This window comes from Hyperoodon ampullatus, assembly GCF_949752795.1.
Source record: "Hyperoodon ampullatus genome assembly, chromosome: X".
NCBI lineage: Eukaryota > Metazoa > Chordata > Mammalia > Artiodactyla > Ziphiidae > Hyperoodon > Hyperoodon ampullatus.
The window spans coordinates 92664881-92689188 of NC_136913.1; the positions used below are offsets into that span (position 1 = coordinate 92664881).

General features: G+C 38.8%; 1 protein-coding gene across 1 annotated transcript in view; it reads left to right on the plus strand.

Annotated features, from left to right (window-relative positions):
• Nucleotides 1–12510, plus strand: part of TBC1D8B (TBC1 domain family member 8B) — a gene marked incomplete at both ends in the record, with an annotated part of 65547 nt that extends 53037 nt beyond the window's left edge. Inside the window, 7 exons of the mRNA XM_079727419.1 lie at nt 3989–4057; nt 4229–4469; nt 5256–5321; nt 7215–7298; nt 8791–8847; nt 10207–10304; nt 12115–12510. Of these exons, the coding sequence (XP_079583545.1) occupies nt 3989–4057; nt 4229–4469; nt 5256–5321; nt 7215–7298; nt 8791–8847; nt 10207–10304; nt 12115–12510 (1011 nt within the window). The remainder of the gene's footprint in view (nt 1–3988; nt 4058–4228; nt 4470–5255; nt 5322–7214; nt 7299–8790; nt 8848–10206; nt 10305–12114) is intronic.
• Nucleotides 12511–24308: the final 11798 nt, after the last annotated feature.

A 24308-nucleotide genomic window follows, 5' to 3' on the forward strand; every position in this document is an offset into this window, starting at 1 on the left:
AGTGATTTTCTTCTGGTTGAAACATATTGGTTTCTCCAACATGTTTTGTGTTATGTGACCTTTAATATTGAATGCTATGATGTAGGCATTTAAGCATAACATATTTGTGATGTGCTTCATCAATAAGAACAGCTGACCTACATAGTAGTCTAGGCTGCTAATATGTATTATTATCCTTGGATACCCAAGATAAAGTGAAAAAGGAATAAACAGTGTGTTTTAAGTACTCCTTTTTAGTATCTGGATGACTACATTAGAAGCTGTTAATATTGGTTGCTTCTGGTGAGTGGGATTAATAGATTTCTGGTTGGAAGAGAGAGTGTTTTACTTTGCTGTATGAATCCTTCTGTGCTGTTTGAGCTTTTATCATGAGCATGTATTGTTTCTGTAAACCTACTTGCTTAAAGGTTAAGTCCTCAGAGATACAAATCTGGGAAAATTAACATTTCTGAATACGTGCTCATTGTGAATAATTCAAACATTATAGAAATGTAAAAAAGTAGAAGTTTCCTACCCCAGGAGTAACCAACATTAAAATGATTTGGCATGTATCCTTCCAGATCTTTTTTCTAAATATCTATAGACATAAATGTGTATGTGGTGGGGGGGAGGGGGACAATATAGCTTTTCAAATGAGATCATACCAGTTACTTTGTTCTGCAACTTTTTTCACTCAGAGCTATATCATGGTCATTGCATATCATTGCATACCTCACTTTTCTTAATGCACTGAATAGTATACCACAGTATGGGTATGCTATACTTTACATAACTATTCCTTGTTGATATGCATTTAGTAGGTCTCCCTCTCTCTCTCTCTTTCATTTTAATGTTTTTTCGCTTTTACAAATAATACCTTATCTAAACAACATGGGTTTGAACTGCACAGGTTCACCTACATGTAGATTGTTTTCAATAAACGTGTACTACAGTACTACAAGATCCGTGGTTGGTTGAATCTGCAGATGTGGAACCATGGATCTGAAGGGCCAACTGTAAAGTATATGCAGATTTTTGACTGTGTGGAAGGTCAGCACCCTTAACCCCCGCGTTGTTCAAGGGTCAACTGTATATCATCTAATCTTGCACATTTGTAAGAGTATTTCTATAAGGTGGATTCCTGGAAGTGGCAACTGGGTCAAGGAGTGTGCCCATTTAAAAATTGACAGGTCCTGCTAAATTATCCTCTAAAACATTTGTATCAAATTATAATCCCACCAACAGTGTGTAAGAATGCCTTTTTCCCCACACTCCCACTAGCGTCACATTTTTAAAATATTAGTGGTATTAATTCTTTGTCAATTATATTTGTGGCTAACATTTCCCCCAATCTTGTTGTTTCTTTAATTTTTATGATGTATTTCAGAGTATATAACTTTCAAAATTTTATGTAGTCAAATCTCTTTTTTTTCTTACATATTGTGCGGGTTTCATGTCAAACTTAGCAAGGCCTTCCCCATATAAAATTATATAATTTATAAACATACTTTCTCATATTGGCTTATAGTACTGGTATTGCTTTGGTTTTTGTTTTTGTTTTTTAAATTAATTTATTTGCTTATTTTTGGCTGTGTTGGGTGTTTGTTGCTGCGTGCGGGCTTTCTCTAGTTGCTTCAAGCAGGGGCTACTTTTCGTTGCAGTGCATGGGCTTCTCACTGCGGTGGCTTCTCTTGTTGTGGAGCACGGGCTCTAGGCGCACGGGCTTCAGTAGTTGTGGCTTGCGGGCTTTAGGGCGCAGGCTCAGTAGTTGTGGCGCACAGGCTTAGTTGCTCTGTGGCATGTGGGATCTTCCCAGACCGGGGCTTGAACCTGTGTCCCCCGCATGCAGGCAGATTCCTAACCACTGTGCCACCAGGGAAGCCCTGTTTTTTTTTTAACATTTAGATCTTGAATACACGTAAAGTATATATTTTGTTTATAGTGTGATATAGGACTCTAATGGTATTTTTTTCCAACTGAAATAGCCCATTATTTGAATACCATTTATTGAATACTCCATCGTTACTGTACTCTACTCTGCCTTTTTTTTTTTTTTTTTTTTTTTTTTGCGGTATGCGGGCCTCCCACTGTTGTGGCCTCTCCCGTTGCAGAGCACAGGCTCCGGACGCGCAGGCTCAGCGGCCATGGCTCACGGGACCAGCCGCTCCGCGGCATGTGGGATCTTCCCGGACTGGGGCACGAACCCGTGTCCCCTGCATTGGCAGGTGGACTCTCAACCACTGCGCCACCAGGGAAGCCCTACTCTGCCTTTTTCATATGATAATATGGGTTTATTTCTGTAGTTTCTTTTTTTTTTCTGTAACACCACACTGTTTCTTTTTCTTTTTTTAAAAATTTATTTATTTTTGGCTGCATTGGCTCTTTGTTGTTGCACGCGGGCTTCCTCTAGTTGTGGTGAGCGGGGGCTACTCTTCCTTGTGGTGGGCGGGCTTCTCATTGCGGTGGCTTCTCTTGTTGTGGAGCACAGGCTCTAGGCACGTGGGCTTCAGTAGTTGTGTCACACAGGCTCAGTAGTTGTGGTGCACGGGCTTAGTTGCTCCGTGGCGTGTGGGATCTTCCCAGACCAGGGCTCAAACCTGTGTCCCCTGCCTTAGCAGGCGGATTCTTAACCACTGCCACCAGGGAAGCCCCGCACTGTTTTAATTATTGTGGCTTTATAGTCCATTTTGAAATCTGGTAAGGCTTTTAATATTCCTTTTTAATATCCATTTTAATGATGTCTTTTTAAATGTCCTTTAGTAAGCATTTATTGTTTTCATCATATAGATCTTACACATTTCTTGTTGGGTTTGTCTACTCCTATATATTTTATGGTTTTGTTACTAATATGAATGAGATCTTTTTTCTTTACATTTTCTAATTTGTTTATTATAGTATATGTAAAAGCCATTGATTTGCACATGTTGCTTTTTTTAAGTAGCTGTGTTACTGACTCTCATTAATTCTAATTTTTTTCAGTTGAATTTCTGAATAGACAAGCATATCATTTCTAGTCTTAGAGTTTTGACCCTTCCTAATATATATACCTCTTTTCAGTTTTTTTGTGTTACTGTAGTGGGTAGGACCTTCAGAGAAGTGTTAAATGATAGCAGTGGAAGCAGCCTTCCTTGTCTCATTCTGGAATTTAATAGAAGTGCCTCTAGTATTTTATTGTTAAGTATGATACTTGCTGTTGATTTTTGAAGGATGCCTTTTAGCAAATTAAGGAGTTTCATTCAGTTTCTAGGTTAAGGGATTTGGGACATTTTAAAAAAATCTATATTGAATGTTAACTTTGATCAAATAACCTTTCCATATCTTGAGGTTATATTTATTAATGTAGTAAAGTACATTAAAGAATTCCTAATATTAGACTTCCGTTGGATTCTTGAAATGAGTCCTATTTGTTCATGTTGTATTATTCTTTTAATATTCTGCTTTGATAATTTTCTTAAATAGTTTAGCTTGGTTCTTTATATCTGTGTTAAAGTGACATTGGCTTACAGTGTGTGTGTGCTAACTTTAGTTTTCATATTAGAACTGTGCTCACATCATAGAATGGATTTTGGAACAAATCATATTTTTCTATGCTCTGGGATAGATTATGTTTTTTGGCACAGAGAGGGAATGTACATCTCCCAGTGCCTTGGAAGTGTTTAATGACAACCCCATGTGGTGACTTGACAGATTGCTTATATAGCAAGACAGGAATATATGGAAAAAACTATAGAATATTGTTGCTTATATTTATAGACATTCAGTGGCTGTCCTTTGGCAGTTACCTCTGGATATGAAGAGATGAAGGTCAAATTACATATCAGAGTAGAATTGAGCTATAGTCTATGTACAACTTTTTAAAAGGGCAAAATAGGTACATTTACCTTTGTTATTCCTTTAAAAAGTTAAAAAATATATATTTTATTCTGGCAGAGGGAGATTTCTAAATAGATTCAAAGAGAATTTCTGTGCTGAAGTGTTAAATTCTAAATTGCTTTTAATCCTTTTAAAGTTGCGTGTTGTATCACAAGATGTGAAATTGAGCCTTCATGAATTGGATGAACTTTATGTCATCTTTAAGGTACTGTTTTCCTTCTTTAAATGAAAAATAATATTCTTAGCAGAATTTTACCACAACCGTTCAACTATTTTATCTTTAATTACTTTAGTAGACATGTTTAAAAGAAAAAAATCTTATAAAGTTACTTTTTCTGGTATAATGACTTTGCTTTTTTTTCCATTTCTTAAATAGAGAGAGTTGTTTTTTTCTTACTATTGGTGTTTGAGTTCTCCAGTATTGAAGCACCATGATCCCAGTCTGTCATATTTGGAACAGTATCAGATTGACTGCCAGCAGTTCAGAGTGTTGTATCACTTGTTGAGTCCCTGGGCTCATTCTGCAAACAGAGACTCACTAGCTTTATGGACATTCAGATTGTTGGATGAAAACTCCGACTGCCTTATAAACTTCAAAGAATTCTCCTCTGCAATTGGTAGGATGATGTCCAATAATCTTTTTTAAAGCAAAAAAAAATAAAGGTAGCCCTAGAAATACTTAGTACTGCCTATCATTGCCAATTTAGTCAGATTTTATCAGCCTGATATCAGATTTTTTATCAGATTTACATTGTCTCCAACTTTAGCAATAACTGGACCATTTTCTTTGTTTGTTGCTAAGTCTAAATATATTCATCTCATTTTGCCCCAACCCTCTCAGAAAAGCAAGCTGTTAGATGTGGATGTTTTAATGGTTAACATGAAGGAAGAGAATGTCCTGATTTTCCCACCTTCAGGCACATGGATTCTTCAGGAGGACGTTCTCCCTCAGTAAAAACCCAACCACATAGCCTAGAAAAGTGGTAGAAAAATATTCAATGAATATTTTATGCCTGTAGATAGTCCACTGGTTATATCATTCCTTTGCTTTTCCAGACAACCTAGCATGCTTTCTTATCAGGGATTTCCCCTTGAAGAGGAGTTCTCTCCTCAGATGAAGCATAAGGCCTCATTCAAAAGAAAAAGAAAATTTTAGATTGGGATTGGGGGAAGAGTTCAGCAGAAGAGCATTTTATTTATCCCTCTGATAAAGGGTATTTTGCTTATATACTTCAAGGAGTGAATCTGGCCTACTGGGTAGTTGTTTAACAGTTAGTTTAAGTAACAGAAGGTTTCTGAATCCTAATTCCTGGCTAGTGTCTGTGTCTTAATTAATCTGTGTTGCTGGAATTGATTGAATGTTCTTTGGCTGTGATTATTTGCAATTTAATTTTATTGAACAGACATAATGTACAATGGAAGTTTTACTGAGAAGCTTAAGGTGCTTTTTAAGCTGCATATTCCTCCAGGTAAGAATTTAACAGTTGTTAGTAATGTATAGGAGTTGACTCCATTTTAACAAGTAGAATTACAGATATCATTCCATTTTAACAACGTAATTTTCCATATGATATAAGGTCATTACTTCATTGTGGCCCATGGATCATATTAGCAATATTTTTGCTGATATATAGTTACACTGACATCTGTGGAAGAGTTTCTGTGCAACAGATGGGTTCACAAGTTTCCTTCCTGTTAGTGTTCAATCAATTTAATGATAAGTAGTTTGTGTGTAGGAACTATCTATCATTTGAATATTGTCATAATGTTGAATTTTTATTGTTGTTGTTATTAGAGAGTTGAATTTAACTTTAGACAAACTGCCAAACTTGTGAAATACTACAAATTATTCAGAAAAATGAGACCAGGCAACAGGGATATTAAACATTTGGGAAAGGAAGCAAAACAGGGCTTCCCTGGTGGCGCAGTGGTTAAGAATCCTCCTGCCAATGCAGGGGACACGGGTTTGAGCCCTGGTCCTGGAAGATCCCACCTGCCGCAGAGCAACTAAGCCCATGTGCCACAACTACTGAGCCTGCGTTCTGGAGCCCATGAGCCACAACTACTGAGCCCACGTGCCACAGCTACTGACCCTGTGCTCTAGAGCCCGTGCTCCGCAATAAGAGAAGCCACCACAATGAGAAGCCCACACACCGCAACGAAGACTAGCCCCTGCTCACCACAACTAGAGACAGCCCGTGCACAGCAATGAAGACCCAATGCAGCTAAAAATAAATAAATAAAATAAATATTTTTTTTAAAAAAGGAAGCAAAATAAAAGCTACCATTTATTGAGCACTTGCTCTGTCGAGGTGTTTGCTTTACGTGCATTCTTTTATTTAGTTCTCATGATATCCTTGAAAGGTGGTATTATCCTTCCAATTTTGATGATACAGAAACTAAGGGAAAGATTAAATTTGCTGAAGATCACATAGCTAATAAATTGGTTAGCTGAGATTCAAACTGAGGTCTGACTCCAAAGCACAGGTTTCTTTCTATTCTACCATACTGCCTTAATGTTACCACATCATTCCACTTTACTTAAGTATTTCCCTCTGACCTTAAGAGGCAGCCTTTTCCAGGCCTGATCCATAATTGGGAAACCAGTCTTAGACTTTAAAGGAACATTGCAAAAGTACCTTTTAGCTTAGATAGGGTGACTCACACGTACACAAAAAGTACCTCATAATTTGTCTAAAACTACACCTAAGATCTTTTAGAGCCTTCCCGGGATAACTGGGAACCATTCTTTACCAGACCAGAAATCTAAAAGCCATCTTTAACCCTTCACAAACTCAAATCACAATCACATCATTTAAAACAAAAGACAAACCAGATAATAACTATGAAGGACTTTACATTGTCAAGTCAAATTAGAATGTCTAATATTGCCATGGAATGAATATGCTTTCAATAGAAGGGTCAAAAATAGAAAAAAACACTGTGTATCTGTTAGAGCACTCAACTTCGTGTTTTCCTTCTTATTAAAGACATTTTTAAATGACTGAGGTCACGTTTTCAGAGATTCCCAAGTGCCAGATTTTTAAAAAAATTTTTAAAACTTTAAATTTTATATTGGAGTATATCCGATTAATGCATATTTTTAAATTTCAACTTGTAGTGGCTCTTGGAAAACTATTAAAAAGCAAGAAATTTGGAGAAATAATAGAACTCAGAGTGATCAAGTACTTCTTGTTATTTGCTAGACGGTAGAGTAATACTACTTCCACATTTCTTCACATATGTCTTTCTTTGACAGGGACCCTTTGTTTGATTCTCTGCCCCCAGATTTAATTGATCTATTATAGGACTCGTTTCTGTCCCTCATTGTTATAAATGTGATTTGGGTTATCTGTTTTCAGCTTATACTGAAGTGAAGTATAAGGACCCTTCAAAGGGAGATGAACTTTCCAAGGAAGAATTACTTTATTTCAGTCAGCTCCATGGTAAATATCTGTTTTAAATTTATCTGTTTTGGGACTTCCCTGGTGGTCCAGTGGGTGAGACTCCCTGCTTCCAATGCAGGGGACCCAGGTTCAATTCCTGCTCAGGGAACTAGATCCCGCGTGCATGCTGCAACTAAGAGTCTGCACGCCACAACTAGGAGGTCTGCATGCTGCAACTAAGAAGTCTGCATGCCGCAACTAAGAGCCCACATGCTGCAACTAAGAGCCGGCGCAGCCTAAATAAATAAATAAATAAATTTATATGTTTTGATGATTAGTCACTCAGAGGTCTTTCTGGCTTAAACATTCTTTACCCAGCTACCACTAGTAAAATTTGGGTTAATTATACCTTATACTTCTTTTGTGCTACCATAACACTTAGCACAGTCCTAAATGCGTGGTAAGTACTCTATAAATATTTGACTGATTAACTAAACTACATTTTGGGTTTTGATTTATGGAATTTCTTGTTTACTGGAGAATTAGAAAGAAAATGCATTTTGTTTCTACTTCTGTAGCAGAAATTTCTAAAATGTTTCTGACCATTTTTTATGCCTTGTTAAAATGCGATGAAGACAATAGAATCTTTGATGATTGAAGGTCATAGCTGTTATTCAAACAGTGAATGCTTATCATAAATCACTGTAGGTGTAGGAGACCGGGATGAGTCTGTCTCCAAGACATAATTTGGAAGTGTTACGAGCTAATTTTTGTGTCTTTTGCTTCTTTTTCATAAATATAAATGTCTTAAAGAGGGATAAGTTCTTTTTAATGTATGTTTATGTTACTGTATGTTAGTGTTTGAAGTGACCTTACAAATCATCTAGTCAAGTCCCTTAATTATATAGAAGGCACTGAGGCCCAGAAAGGAGAAGTGACTCGTGTAAGAGTTTTCAATGAGGTTTTACCACAATCAGGACTAGTAGCTCAGTCTTTTGACTTCCGGTGTGTGTTTTTTTTTCCCCTAATAAAAGAAGTAATACAATTTAATTCGAAGAAAATCACAAGGAAGAAAATACCACATACCACCCAGAAATAAATACTTAATATTTGGTATATTTCCTTCTAAGATTTTTTGTTTGTTTTTTGCGGTACGCGGGCCTCTCACTGTTGTGGCCTCTCCTGTTGCGGAGCACAGACCGCGGACGCGCAGGCCCAGCGGCCATGGCTTACGGGCCCAGCTGCTCCGCGGCATGTGGGATCTTCCCGGACCAGGGCACGAACCCGTGTCCTCTGCATCGGCAGGTGGACTCCCAACCACTGCGCCACCAGGGAAGCCCTGAGATTTTTTATATGGATTTTTCCCCAGTGTTCTTTTTAAAGTTTTTGAATACTTTGCCGTCTAATGATAGGAGGTCAGGTTAGCTATAATTGGTTTGATGAATTGAAGAACATAAAGTGTGCTTATAAGTCTTTATATAAAATGTTATTTTACTTTCAAAAGGTATTCGTTAAATATTTTACAAAATGCAATTATTCTCTTTTCCTCTAGTTTCCAAGCCTACAAAGGAGAAGGAAGCAGAGTCAGCAAAAAACAGCCCTGAAAAAGGTATATGATCTAGGAGTATCATTTAGTTTAAATTATTGTTTTTGTAAATAGGGTTAACTACGCAAAGGGGAAACGTGGATTCCTTTTAAAGTCTATTGATTGATTTGTCCTGAGAGCTTTTTCAGTTCCTTTGTTTTAGTTTAACAATTTCTTCTTCTTCTCTTGATACTTAAGTCTCAGAAGTTATAGAAAATACAATTGTAGATAACCCGTATTTATTTAATTTTATTATTTGAAAATATTAATTTTAATTACATAAGTAATAGATAATCCTTATAAAAGGAATTTAAATGGTACAGAAATCCTCATACCGTCTCCCAACCCCACCCTGAAGTAAATGTGAAAACATTTTGGTCTGTATTCTTTCCAGACCTGTTTCGATGTATAAACAAGTATAGACATCTCTCTTCTTTTAAAAAAGAAACATTTCATAAATATTGTTCTACAATTTGCTTTTTTGATTTTGTAGTATATCATGGACATCTTTTCATGTCAGTACATTTGGATCTATCTTATTCCTTTTAATGGGTGCAGAGTATTCCACTGTTTGGTTGTACCATCATTTATTTCAGTAACTAGCTCAATATTGATGAACATTTAGGTTGTTTCCAATTAATTATATTGCAAACTATTCTCCAACAAACATTTTTATACTTACATTTTATAATACTTTTGCACATATTTCTTTAGGATAGGATAAGTTCATAGAGGTATGAGAATGCTGGATAACAAAGAATATGCACATTTAATATTTTGATAGAGGTTGTCAAATTGTTCTCCAAAGGTGCATCATTCTTTTTATGTTTTTGAGTAACATTTAGTTAAAAAATAATTGCTGAAGATCTGCTTAAATCTGATAACTTTGCCAGGTTGTTCAGTATATCCTAGTTTTCTAAGAGATCTAAATAATTATTAATAAAGTCCCATTAATATCATTGTGATTAAACTCTTCAAAGGAATGAATGAATAAGTACTGTTTTGAATTTTTGAAAAAGAGTCACCATAGTATGCTATGGTAACTGCATACTAAGAACATCATATAGAAGCTATTTTAAACTTAGTGGTATGCATGAGAACATCTGAATGAAATTTACATCATGTACTGTTTAATCTAAAAGGCATCCTTCTTCCTCTAGTCCCCAACCTTTCCAAAGTAAAAGTTTTAGTTTAACGGAAGTGGAGGATGTATTTTGAGAGCCAGTGAGTGAAATAAAAAGTATAGTCAGATCAATTTCTGGAGTAAAAAATGTGGAATCTTATATCTCAATGAAATATCTTTCGATCATAATTGTTCTTTTGGGGATTTGGGAAAATATATTGGGCTGTTCATTATGAAATGGTTTTATTCCCCTCATTGAGGAAAAGAAAAAGTTGATATTCAAGCATATCTAAGTCAATGGCAAGATGAACTTTTGAAAAAAGAAGAACACATTAAGGATTTACCAAGAATGAATCAGGTATAGTATTTTCAAAGAAAAATTCTGGTTTACTTGTGTGTTTTTGTATAAATGAATGTGGGTGTATCCAAATCTAAAATAGCTAACATGCTGTTACAAAAATAAATAATCTATGCATCATCTCTGTAAATTTCAAATGCGTATAGAAGAGTGGGAGTAAATTTTTAAATGATTTTCTACTGTAAACATTTAAAGGCATCTAGAGTTTCATTACAGTCCTCTGCTGTGACATTTGTACCTATAGAAAAGATGTGTGTGTAACATATATTTCAGTGTTTTTTATTTCCCGCTTTATTAGAAGTGTTCACTTATTCAGTAAACATTTCTTAGTGCCTACTAGATGACATGCCCAATGCTAGGTAGTGGGAATAATAATTAAAATAGTTCACACCCTAGTTCCTAATCATCTTGAACCTGCTCAGACAGTATTAATGACTACTATTGACACAATTCTTTTTTTTTTTTTTTTTTTCAGTACGCGGGCCTCTCACTGTTGTGGCCTCTCCCGTTGCGGAGCGCAGGCTCCGGATGCGCAGGCTCAGCGGCCATGGCTCACGGGCCCAGCCGCTCCGCGGCATGTGGGATCTTCCCGGACCGGGGCACGAACCCGTGTCCCCTGCATCGGCAGGTGGACTCTCAACCGCTGCACCACCAGGGAAGCCCTATTGACACAATTCTAAATCCATCTCTTTCTTACACACTATTCAGTCATTATATGTTCTTTTATTTTTTTAATTAAAATCTGTTGGTATAGGGACTTCCCTGGCAGTCCAGTGGTTAAGACTCTGCGTTCCCAGTGCAGGGGGCACGGGTTCGATCCCTGATCAGGGAACTAAGATCCCGCATGCCGCACAGCGTGGCCAAAAAATAAATTAAAAAAAAATTTTTAATCTTTTGGTATAGATACTGAGGATTCCCAGAACATTACCAAAATGAGAAATATGAAATAGCGTAGTTTTTCTCAGTGGACTAGGTAATTTGATAGTTAAATAAGTACTTTTTAAAATTAATCATGATATATTTATTCTAAATTTTTAATAAACAGTATTACAGACTAAGAAAGAGAAATAAAACTTAAAGTATGGTACAATATATTTTTATGAAGTTTATCTATTTGCTTTTTATTTACATATAAACTTTTCTGGTAGCATGATTAACTTATAGGACTTTTGTGTTGGAATAGTTTCTTTTTTAATTGACAAACATCTTCTACGAATATCTATGGATTATCTAGAGGCAATTAGCAGACAATCCAGTTTATTTCTTTACTTGGGCCCCACCTTAGCCTTTAAAGAGAAACATGTCCAAACGGGCTCCTTAGAGCTACCTTGTACTACTAGATAGGTCCCAAAACATTCTTCCTTATATTTAAGTCATCCTAGTTGAGCTGCCCACTCTAGCCCTTTGGGGAGATCAAGGGGAACTCATTCTTAATCTGTTCATTAAGATTGGTTAATGAATGAATGATTTACATGTAAGGAAATATGGGACTTTGCCTAATTAAAAGTACCACCTAACACTGATGGAATGCTGGCAGATACTGTCCAAGAATTATGGTATATATAATATATGTGTATAATTTACTGTTATTAGGCAACAGTTGAGAAGACTTAAGTGGAATTTTCTTTCATGGTTCATACCCATCTTTCTAGAATCAAGATTTATTTGTGGATTAATCATCAGTTCTTATAACTTTTGTGGTGAAGGTTATATGGTACAAATTCTGAATAGAAGACTATTCACTTCTAAGTTCTCCTGATATTTGCTAAGTCTAATATCAAATGTGATATTTCTAACTTGTGTCTTCTAGTTACAATTTATTCAGTTTTCAAAGACACTATATAACTTATTTCACGGGGACCCTGAAGAGGAGTCATTATATCAAGCCATTGCTGTTGTAACCAGCCTTTTGCTCAGGATGGAAGAAGTTGGAAGGAAACTCTATAACCCTGCGTCATCAACCAAAGGATTGTCTGGTGCAGTCTGTGCTTCTGGAGGACCCAGTGAGGGGCAAACAGAGAGCCACTTAGAGAAAGGTCCCTCCTCTCTCAGGGAAGAACCTCAGTGGTCATTTGCATTTGAACAGATTCTCGCCTCTTTGTTGAATGAACCAGCATTGGTGAAGTTTTTTGAGAAACCCATAGATCTAAAAGCCAAACTAGAAAATGCAAAAACCACTCAGTTAAGTTCTAGAACCAGGAAGTAAATATTTTAACAGGAATTGCTTATTATAGACATTTACCAAGATTCTCATAGGCGTCAGCTTGATTCCTAGGAGTAGGGATCAGGGATTTATCTTGTTACCAATGTATTTGAAGGTTAAAAAGAAGATATTTGGAAGCACAATGATTCATTCCTTTGTGGTGTTATCTAATTTTGATATTCTCTAATACAAATATACTTCTTATATTTCACAAGGTATGCAGTATCAGGGGGAGTATGCTAAATGCTAAATGTTACCACCAGAGGGCACCACCATATCACTTTTAGCAAGAAAATTACTAGTTTGTGCTGCTATTTACACATGAAATACTGATGATTTTTGAAAATGTGGTGTTATGTTTGAGTGTTACTGATGCTGACACATCATATTGATAAATCCTACTTTCCAAATTGCCTCAGTCCTATTAGAATGCTTTAGAAAAGCAGGCTCTTAGATCTGTAACCTTAATTATCTAGAAGATTACCATATGGGAACCTCATTTTCACGTTATCTAACTGAAATAATATTAACTTTTTAAAGTTAATCTCATTCAGTCTTCTAATAATAAATGACTTTTTAATGAATTCTATCTTCTTCCTACCTGAGCAGTTCAGAAGCTGCTGACACACTTGTAGCTCTGTTACTGATAAAAATAAAGCACTCAAAACTCTGGGCCGATACAAGGAAAAACGATTTTGGATTTGGATTTGAGGTGGTTAAAGCCAGCCAATTCAGAAGGGTTAATAAACAGTACAATTAACTGTGTACAGGTCTCTCATTAGACTGAGAAATTACTTGAAATTCCAAGCACTGCTCTTTGTGGCATTTGTCTCAGAGTAGCTTGAGACTGCTTTGGTTCTAGTTTTAGATTTTGGATTTTCACCAGTCATAGTTTAAGTTACATTAGATAGACTGAATTATTGTATTAGTCTGGCAAGTTCATAAAGTATATAGGCATAACTCATTTTACTGTGCTTCACTTTATTGTGCTTCATAGATACTACATTTTTTTTGTTTTTTGGTTTTGGGTTTTTTTGGCTGCTGCAGCTTGCAAGATTTTAGTTGCCTGCAAGGATTGAACCCAGGCCCTCGGCAGTGAAAGCGCAGAGTCCTAACCACTGGGCTGCCAGGGAATTCCCACAGATACTACAGTTTTACTGAAAATGAAGGCTTGTGTCAACCCTGCATTGAGCAAGTCTATCAGTGCCGTTTTTCCAACAACATTTGCTCACTTTGCATCTCTGTGTCACATTTTGGTAATTCTTGCAATATTTGGAACTTTTTCATTATTATTATGTTTGTCATGGTGATCTGTGGTCTTTTTTTTTCCTTGTGGGATTTTTTTTTATTCAAACAGAAAGTGAAAAAATTATAATTATCCTCATCAGTTCACTCAGTCCCATGTAATTAATTTTTTTTTTCATCTTGATCTTTTGTTAGCACTTTTATGAATTCATCAGTTTTCCATTAGAGTTCTGAAAATGCTTATTTATTCAGTTCAGCAGTATAGTCAGTTACCAGAAACCTGTACTTGTCAGAGTCTTTTCCATGAATTCCTTGAAGATGAAACCCTTTTATAGGAACATTTTTGCAAAAGCATCAGAGTGCACCCATTTACTGTCTGTAAATGACAAAAAACTTAAATGATCAGTGATCTTTGATGTTTCTAATATGACTCACTGAAGGCCTAGGTGATGGTTAGCATTTTTTAGCAATAAAATGTTTAAAGTATGTACATCGTTATTTTAGACATAATGCTATTGCACACTTAATAGACTACACTATAGTGTAAACGTAAGTTTTGTACGCCATGGGAAAACAAAAAATTCATGTGACTTGCTTTATTGCAATATTTGCTTTCATCGCAGTGATCTGGAACCAAACCTGCAACATCCAAGGTATGCCTGTACTTGTGCGTGATGATTGTTAAGATAATGTATAGAATTTTGGCATCTATCTAAAAAGTTGTAATCTATTTCATTTAGATGTATAATTTCTATATACTTTATGCTGCTTATATTTCAGTCATTACAATGAAAGTTCATTTAGAGATAATGGGCTTTGTTAAGAAAAGAAAAAAAAAACACACCTATCCAGTCTTCTGTGCTGTTTCTGATAAGAACAATTTATTAATCAGTTGATTTAGGAAATTGTGGAGAGGAGTCATCCACTGGAGCTCCTTTCTTCACAAAAGACTTTGGTTTTAAGCCTTTTGACTTTTCAGAGTTGAAACAATGAAAGGGTAGATATCCTTTAGGATGACCCAAGAAGTCTCCCTTTCTGGAAAAGAATTGGTATAGTCAGCCTTTGGCAAGAATCCACTGTGAACAAAGCCTAACACAGAGGGCTTCATCACCACAGGATATGTTATTTTCAGAGATATTCAAGAATTTTCAAGTTGACCCTTTGAAAATTTTGTAAATTGGGCTTGGCCAAACACTTACTAGTAGTGTCTTGAAAATTATTTTGTCAACTTTGTCTTCTCAAGGAAATTACCACTTAAAGAGATAGTTGGTAAATAAACATCTGTGCCTTTTCTCAGAAATTATTTGCCTGAAACGTGTCCAAATTTTAGAGTTTAGTTAATAGTTTATATGTGAACTATCACACATCTGCTATTAAGCAATGATTGTTAAATTACACTACAATAGCTCTATAAAGACACAAGGCTCTATGCTTATATACAAAGGCACTATTGCACATACTTTGTTGAACATTTTGTCAATTGTATTTACAAAAAAGATACTTTCTTAAGAACATACATTATTAATATTTGGTGATTTTTAAGTCAGAATATTGAAGATTACTTAGTATTGTATTTTAGCCTAGATTAATTAAAATTGAATACCTAAAGGTTTCTGAATTGCAGAAAGATTATAAATGCAAGTTAAAAAGACGAACATTTATTTTCTGAGCCTGCAGGAGACATAAGCTGAACACATAGTTTTGTAGTTGCTACCTTGTTAAGCAAACGGGTTGTTCTTAATGTTTAAAATCTTATGTAGTTGTGTCACACTGAACCAGTGCATTATACCTTATGCATTAAATTGTTATAAGGTGGCTTTACTGGTCTTTATAAAAATACATGTTATAAATCTGTTAAATAAATATGAAGAATGGCTTACTTAAAGATCTATTATTTATTATTTATTATGATGTACTTTTATGGATACTTACTATTATTTATTATGATGTACTTTTATGGATACTTAACTCAGTTATCACTTGAGGACTTCCCTCCTATATTAGTTAAGGTTCAGTTGCAGAGAAAAGAATTCATTCTCATTAGTTTAGGCAGGAGAAGATTTATTACTAGATATTAAGTGGCTTACAGAATTATCAAGAGGACTGACTCTAAATTGAGCTTTCAAGAACAATTTCCAAAGCTATACCACAGAACCAGGCCACCAAGGGAGTTGCTAATTCTTCTGCTGTTAGGAAACTGCTACTTCCTACTCCATGATGAAAAGCCAGCACTACAGCTGCTACTTCCAGAACCATGCTCCACCTGCTATGATTTATACCAGCAAAATGGATGTCAAGCATCCTGCCTCTCAGCACCCACAAGCTAGTGACTAAATTGCAATAGAACAACCAAACATCTGAACAACCATGTTTACCAGCAGAAATGGCAGAAACTTAGCCTCCACCTTCCTTCTGCCATTTAAGTCTCACGAATGTGCATCTCATTGGCCTGTAATCGCTCCAGAATTTTAGTTGCGAGGGGATCTGGGAAATGTACTCTTAGCTTTTTAGCCCCTGCAGTACAGGAAGGCACACTAAGAGGCTGGAATGGACATTGAGCACTATATTTGCTTTCTCTTGCTGTGTAACAAATTATCACAACACACATTATCTCATCATTTCAATGCGTCAGGCCTCTGGGCTCAGCTTAGCTGGGTCCTCTGCTTAGGATCTCATAAGGCTGCAAAATCAAGGTGTCAGCCAAGCTGGTTCTCATGTAAAAGCTTACCTGGGGAAGAATCCACTTCCAAGCTCACTCAGGCTATTGACAGAAATCATTTCCATATGGTTATAGGTCTGGAGGCCCCAGCTTCTTGTAGGTGGTCTCCTGGAGGCCACCCTCAGCTCCTAGAGGCTTTACTCAGCTCCCAGCAACTGCCCTCAACTTCTTCAGGCTGCCCAACCTTGCTATGTGAGCTTCCCTCAAATGGCCACTTACGTCATCAGTCTAGCAAAGAGAGTTTCTAAAGCAAGTCTGCTAGAAAGGTAGTGTCTTATATAATAAGAACCTAGGGGCAGGACAGGAATAATGACGCCGATGTAGAGAATGGACTTGAGGACACGGGGAGGGGGAAGGGTAAGCTGGGATGAAGTGAGAGAGTGGCATGGACACATATACACTACCAAATGTAAAATAGCTAGTGGGAAGCAGCCGCATAGCACAGGGAGATCAGCTCGGTGCTTTGTGTCCACCTACAGGGGTGGGATAGGGAGGGTGGGAGGGAGACGCAAGAGGGAGGAGATATGGGGATATATGTATATGTATAGCTGATTCACTGTTATAAAGCAGAAACTAACACACCATTGTAAAGCAATTATACTCCAATAAAGATGTTTAAAGAATAATAATATAGTCTCACAGTAGTGACATATCCCCTTTGCCATATTCTGTTGGTTAAAGGCAAGTCACAGGTCCTGTGCACTTTCAAGGGGGGAGGATTACACAGGGCATGAGCATCAGGAGGCAGGGGTTATAGGGGGTGCATTGTAGACTTTGTCCACCACCAGCATCTATGTTATTCACCTCTTTTCCCACACAGCACACCCTTCTTCCCATACTTCTACATAAGAGCTAATAGCATCAGTGGTATGCTGCTGCCTGTCATAACATAAATCTTCCCTCATACCAACAAAAATGCACTAATCTCTCCAAGGGAAAATCCAAGTTTCTGTTGGTCACTTGGATCCATCGATGGGTAATGTCCACTCCTCCTAATTCAGTCTCAGTCCCATCTTGATATCCTGTAACGTGTGGACTACAAAAAGTTAACTACTATCAACTCACCTTACATAAAATAGTAGAGGAGAAGTAGGGAAATAAATTGATTACTCTATATAATTATGTACCTAAAAGAGAAAGGCAGAAACTATGGGTAGCTACTGCATTCCTCATTTCTGCAACTGGTCATCAGACCATAGTTGTGTTTTGTTTATTTATGTATTTAAATTATACAATAAATTAACTACTTTTTGGTGAACAATTGTATGAATTTTTAAGGCAGGTATGTATTCCTGTGACCATCACCACAATTAGAATACAGAGCACAATTAGAATTCCCTCACCCCATAAAACTCCCTCATATGGTCCATCTCTTCATAGTCACCACTCTCTCCCCACCCCTAACAACCACTCATCAGTTTTCTGCCCAACATATAAAAGACCGGCTGTTTGCTTTCCCAGAATCCCTGCCCCTTGTAGCCATGTGACCAAGGACTGGTTAATCAGATGCTTCTGCGCCTGAATTTCTCAATCTATAGCAAAGCAGGAGGGAACGTGGAGAATACATTCTGGTGGCAGTGGTGGCATCTCCACATCAACACTCTGGTTCTGAAGTAGGACTTAAAGTGCTTGTGGATGCCCAGACTTTACCCCCCTTTTTTTAGGGGGGGAGGAGCTTCTTAGTGCATCTGTGAGCCCCAGCAGTTCAAAAAAGTTTTTTTTCTGCTTTTGCCAGCCAGAATCTATTTCATTGGCTATCTAAAGTAAGATTGATACATGTGACACCAGGAGCCCTGTAGCACTGAATCACTCGAGGTCAGGTAAGCAAGTTATCCTGGTAGCTACACTCCTGGGCTTCCAATCACCGGCAGAAGGGCATTTTATCATTAATCTCACATTATGCTGCAGCTTCCATTTCTGTCATCAGAACTATACATTTTCCGCCATCCCAAAAGCACCAAGCAGTAGATTTCCTAGCCTCTAATTCTGTTTGTCTTCCTTTGAGGGTAATGTCTTTTCTTTATGGCTGCTTTTAAGATCTTGGTGTTGCTAATGTCCTGCAGTTTCTTATGATTTATCTAGCTTTTTAAAAAGTCATGTTTGCCATTAATTATTAAATTTTGATTATCAACTATCATTCTCCAAGACCTGCATACCTTTTGCACAGGCTAAACAGGTAAGTTAAATGAGGATGTACTAGAAATCACCTCCCATCTCACATACACACACACATCCTTCAAATCTTTGGTGGGCACTCATCTGTGTGATTTCCCCAGGGATACAGTATTGACAGATACAGTGAATTCTACCTGGCCCTTCCTACCATAAATAGCCCTGATTACACTGGTCAGGGAGCAAAAGTGGTAGGTCTGCCAGTGGCTGAGTATTGCTATTTCAAATATTCATTCATAAACTAAGAACCATATGATGTACTTGCAGATCCACTGGACCCATTGTAGATGGATTTAGGATAAAATTATATTTCTTAACTCCATGAGCCCTGACTCCGACCAATGGATGACCGTTGTGTTCTAAACTCTCCCGCTGCCCCCAACACTGGTCCCGGATGAATGTGAGCTCATAGTCAGTGTCCAAAAGACTGAGAAGTGAGTGTTTCCAGTTGCCCAGTGCATGGCTACCCTGGTAAATGACCACAGGCCCCTCTGGCTAGAAAGAAAAAGGAAAGCTAGGAAGAAAATCTACAACACATGCTTATGGTATTGCTGAGTCCTTCCTCAAGGGTCCCTGGCTTTCCCTTCCAGGGCCTCTGGGTGTGTGAACTGACTCAGATCTGCAAATAGGTGAGATTCATATCGAGCAGGACCCTGCAGAGCTCCTGGGCACACAAAAGCCTTCCTGTGTCCCCCATTTCTTGATTACAGGAAATAGGCTTCATTCAGCCTCCATGACCTTCCCTGGGTTCCAGGGAGCAGGTTCAAACAGTTGCTAATCAGGGAAGGAAGGGGATGCGGAGACAAGGAAGGAACAGTCAAGAGAAACAATAGTGCAGCCTTGGGGCAGGGTCCTGGTTCCCCCTCGAGGGACATATATTACAATATCTTTGACCTGTTTGGCAGTTACTGAAACTGCCACTAGCTGGGAGAAGTTAACTGTATGCTGCCCATACACACGTAGACCCCAGACCAGCTGGAACCAGAAGGTTGATGATGCTGACGACCACTTACTTCACCACCAACCAATCAGAAACATGTCCACGAGCTGATCACGCCCTCTTTTTTTTTTTTTTTTTTTTTTTTTTTTTGTGGTATGCGGGCCTCTCACTGTTGTGGCCTCTCCCGTTGCGGAGCACAGGCTCCGGATGCGCAGGCTCAGCAGCCATGGCTCACGGGCCCAGCCGCTCCGCGGCATATGGGATCCTCCCAGACCGGGACACGAACCCGTATCCCCTGCATCGGCAGGCGGACTCTCAACCACTGCGCCACCAGGGAGGCCCGATCACGCCCTCTTTGAACCATTACTATAAAACTTCTCAGTACCCCCTCCAGGTTGGGGACACACAGTTTGAGGGCATTAGCCACTGTGGGCCCCTTTGCCTGGCAAAGCAATAAAGCTATTCTTTTCTGCTTCACCAAACTCTGTCCGAGATTTAATTCAGTGTCAGGGTACAGAGGCAGGATTCGGCTTCAAGAGGCCATGAATCTCCATCATAATAACTCAAATTAGATCTTTATTCACCAGAGAGAACTGTTTCGGCTATGCAGATCAAGTAGGAATTAGTAGGTTGCTCATCTATTTCCATCTAAAGGATCTGAAGAACAATTAGCCATTACCAAATTTCTCTGCAGGTCAAAAACATTCAGATTACTTCTCTGACCATGCTTCTGTCATGTTTACCATGGTCACCCCGTCTCTGGTCATTAAGTGCTGCCGCTTGTTCTTTGCTATTCTAAGATCCCATTATTCTCATTGAAATTATCAAATTACTTGCAGTGGAAGCATCTCTCATCTCTATCTCTGGCCTACTCAAGACCACCACTGTAGCATGTTCCAAGAGTGATATAAGGCTCCTTTCATCAGTGTATTTTTCAATGTCTTTGGGAAGAGAACATCCCCTAGGTCCTGTTGGGGGACATGGTTAGGATGTAGGTGAGTGGATCATATATCATAAATGTATTCCAATGTTTCTATTTCCTTAAGCCTTTGGAGAACTTCCTCTACATTATACCAAGGATATCTGGCATATCAACTTCATTTACTATGGGCTAATTTTCAGCCTTGGCTTCAATCAACCAAGCAAATAGAACCACTGCCAATTGGGCAAGCTAGTAATTGAATCCAGAACCTCTGGTAAGTATTCAGGTGTTGATATATTTGGCCCAATCTAAAATTACATTCCTTCCTCCAAAGTATAGTATCCTTAAAATACATTCCCACACATATTCTCCAAATTTCTGCCGTTATAAGTTAGCAAAATTTTGCAATTTCCTCCTTCCAGTTCAGACTTACATTTGTATCCTTGGAGCATACTGTGTTCTAACTCTAGTTATAGGTATGGAAGCCATGAGAGGTGGTAGGCATGGTACGTGAGGAAAATTGACATTCCCTTGCAAGTAACCTGAGGGTGTTCAGGCAAGGCAGGACTAGCCTCATCAAACTAGGGATGCTTCTAGGGCAAAGAAGGCTCATTGGTGAAGTACTTAGAGTCATCTGAATTCACCCAAACATCCTCATTTCTATTCTAGGAGGTCTCATCTAGCCAAACAAATGCCCTTACTTTCCCAAAAGTGTCACCTGGAAAGGCTGTGAGTTCAATGTATATTGCAATTCAAAAACCCATAGGATAAGACTCTAATTTTCAGCTATGTGAAGCCGAATCTGGCCTCTGTACCCTGACACTGAATTAATTCTTGGAGACAGAGTTTTGGGTAAAGCAGAAAAGAATAGCTTTATTGCTTTGCCAGGCAAAGGGGGCCACAAGGGGCTAATGCCCTCAAAACTGTCTGTCCTGACCTGGAGGGGGTAATGAGAAGTTTTATAGTAATGGTTCAAAGATGGCATGAGCAGCTCGTGGACATTCCTCTGATTAGTTGGTGGTCAGGTAAGTGGGAGTGAGCATCATCAACCTTCTGGTTCCAACTGGTCTGGGGTCTTTGTCAACAAGAGATAAGAGAATACAAACTTACTGTCCTCTGTTTCTTGAGCTGAGAATTTAAATCCTAAGATTGCCATTTCCTTTCCTTAAACCTCTACAGCACAGTTAGAAGTTATCCCACTCCACAGTTCTTGAGTTCATCATTAGTGCCCAAATAATCTGTAGTAGCAGCTACATGGACCATCAAGCCTTGCGTTCCATAGGCACTTCATTGTAGATGCCCACCAGTGATGATTAGATTGGTTTGCCATTATGTGTCATGAACTACCAGCATCTCATCTTCTAATACTAACAGAATTATCACTTCTTTCAAATCCAATCAGGCTATCTAATCAATTCCAGTTCTGCATTTTCTTTTCTTTTTTTTATAATAAATTTTAATTTATTTTTTGGCTGTGTTGGGTCTTTGTTTCTGCACACAGGCTTTCTCTAGTTGCGGCGAGCGGGGGCTACTCTTCATTACGGTGCACGGGCTTCTCATTGCGGTGGCTTCTCTTGTTGCCGAGCACGGGCTCTAGGTGCGCAGGCTTCAGTAGTTGTGGCTCGTGGGCTCTAGAGCGCAGGCTCAGTAGTTGTGGCACACGGGCCTAGTTGCTCCGCGGCATGTGGGATCTTCTGGGACCAGGGCTCGAACCCTTGTCCCCTGCATTGGCAGGCAAATTCTTAACCACTGCGCCACCAGGGAAGTCCCCCACTTTCTTGAAACACTATCGCCTGTGAGCACTCCTGGTACTACATCCTTCATTGGTCAGGGTTCAGTTTCAGAGAGCAGAAGCCACTCTAGCTAGTTTAAAGAGGAAGCAATTTATTACAGGGTATCAATGGCTATAGAATTATATTTAGGAGGGCTGAAGAAACAGATGCTATGTTCAGCCTCCAAGAATGATTCTTGGGACTTCCCTGGTGGCACAGTGGTTAAGAATCTGCCTGCCAATGCAGGGAACACGGGTTCGAGCCCTGGTCCGGGAAGATCCCACATGCCGCGGAGCAACTAGGCCCGTGCGCCACAACTACTGAGCCCGTGTGCCAGAACTACGGAGTCTGTGTGCCACAACTACTGAAGCCCGTGCGCCTGGAGCCCGTGCTCCACAACAAGAGAAGCCATGGCAATGAGAAGCCTGTGCACCACAACGAAGAGTAGCCCCCGTTCGCCGCAACTAGAGAAAGCCCGAGCGCAGCAACAAAGACCCAAGGCAGCCAAAAATAAATAAATAAATTAATTAATTAAAAAAATTATTCTCAAGGCCACATCACAAAACCAAGCCATCAAAGAGTGCTGCTATCTCTCCACACAGTCAAGAAATTTCTGGCTCCAGAGCCATGTCACTATTGCCACAATCTGGAAGCCATGACTACTGCCACCAGCTCCAGAAACATGCCACATATAGTACAACCTGCACCAGCAAAATGGGTGCCACATGCACTGCCTCTTGACTCCCATGTAGTTAATGACTGGACCCTGGGACTTCTGCTAACCCTCCTGCAGAATAACTAAACATCTCAACCGCTATGCTTGGCAGCAGAAATGAAGCAAAAGCCGTGTTACACCTTTCAAATCTCATGCCTATGCATCTGATTAGCTGCACCTAAATCATATTCAGAAGCTCAGCTGCAAGGAAATCTGGAAAGTGTGTGTGTGTGAGTGTATGTGTCTTTATATACTTTCTATCAACTGCATGACACACTAGGATGAGGATAGAATGGGGTTGAATACCAAGCTACCATATCTACCTCATCAAAGATTTGGTATATTTGCCTTGAACCCCAATTCCAGGATCACAGGAAATCCAGAGTTCTTTCTGTGATTTTGTCTCTATTTTCTTGTGTTTCTCTGAATCATTCTCTGCTTCTAAATGCACACAGGCTTTCTGGTGCCTCTAATCAGAACCTAGCCAAAAACTCCACCCTTCTCACCATCTTCTAAAAGAAATCAAAGTACAATAAGTAGTACATGACGATTTTTGTATTTTCCCTCAAGATTTGTGAGGTTATAGGAGAGAAAGTCCATATCAAGGAGCACGTGGACATCTGCCGTCTCACTGCTCCTGTCGTTTTCCTCACTTACTCTTGAAGCTGATCCCTCAGGTTCCTGTCCTTCCATGAGTCCACACTCTTCGTATATGACTCTCCCTGTGGTACTTTTATTTTTTTTATTATTTTTTTATTATTTTTTTTTTTTGCGGTACGCGGGCCTCTCACTGCCGTGGCCTCTCCCGTTGCGGAGCACAGGCTCCGGACGCGCAGGCCCAGCAGCCATGGCCCACGGGCCCAGCCGCTCCGCGGCATGTGGGATCCTCCCGGACCGGGGCACGAACCCGTGTCCCCTGCATCGGCAGGCGGACCCTCAACCACTGCGCCACCAGGGAAGCCCCCCTGTGGTACTTTTAATAATTTTATTTTTATTCCCATTACTCTCCTTTAATCTTACTTTTTATGTTTCATTCAGCAAACGTTTTGGTCAGTTGGGATGTCTTCCAACATTTTTACTGTTGTTCTTGTGCCTGCGGTAATTCTTTTATAGATTATTTGTAAGTTTTTCCACTATTTTAGAGAATTTTTTAAAATTTCCAGTATCTTTTTGGAATATGAATAGCGTGAGTCCTTAAGGTAGTTTCTAGAAAAAGAATTCATTTTGCTAACATGCTGAGTATGTTTGGAATGGCATAATATGTTCATTATACTCATATGTGAAGGCAGCCTAGCTTTGGAGAAATAGCATGAATT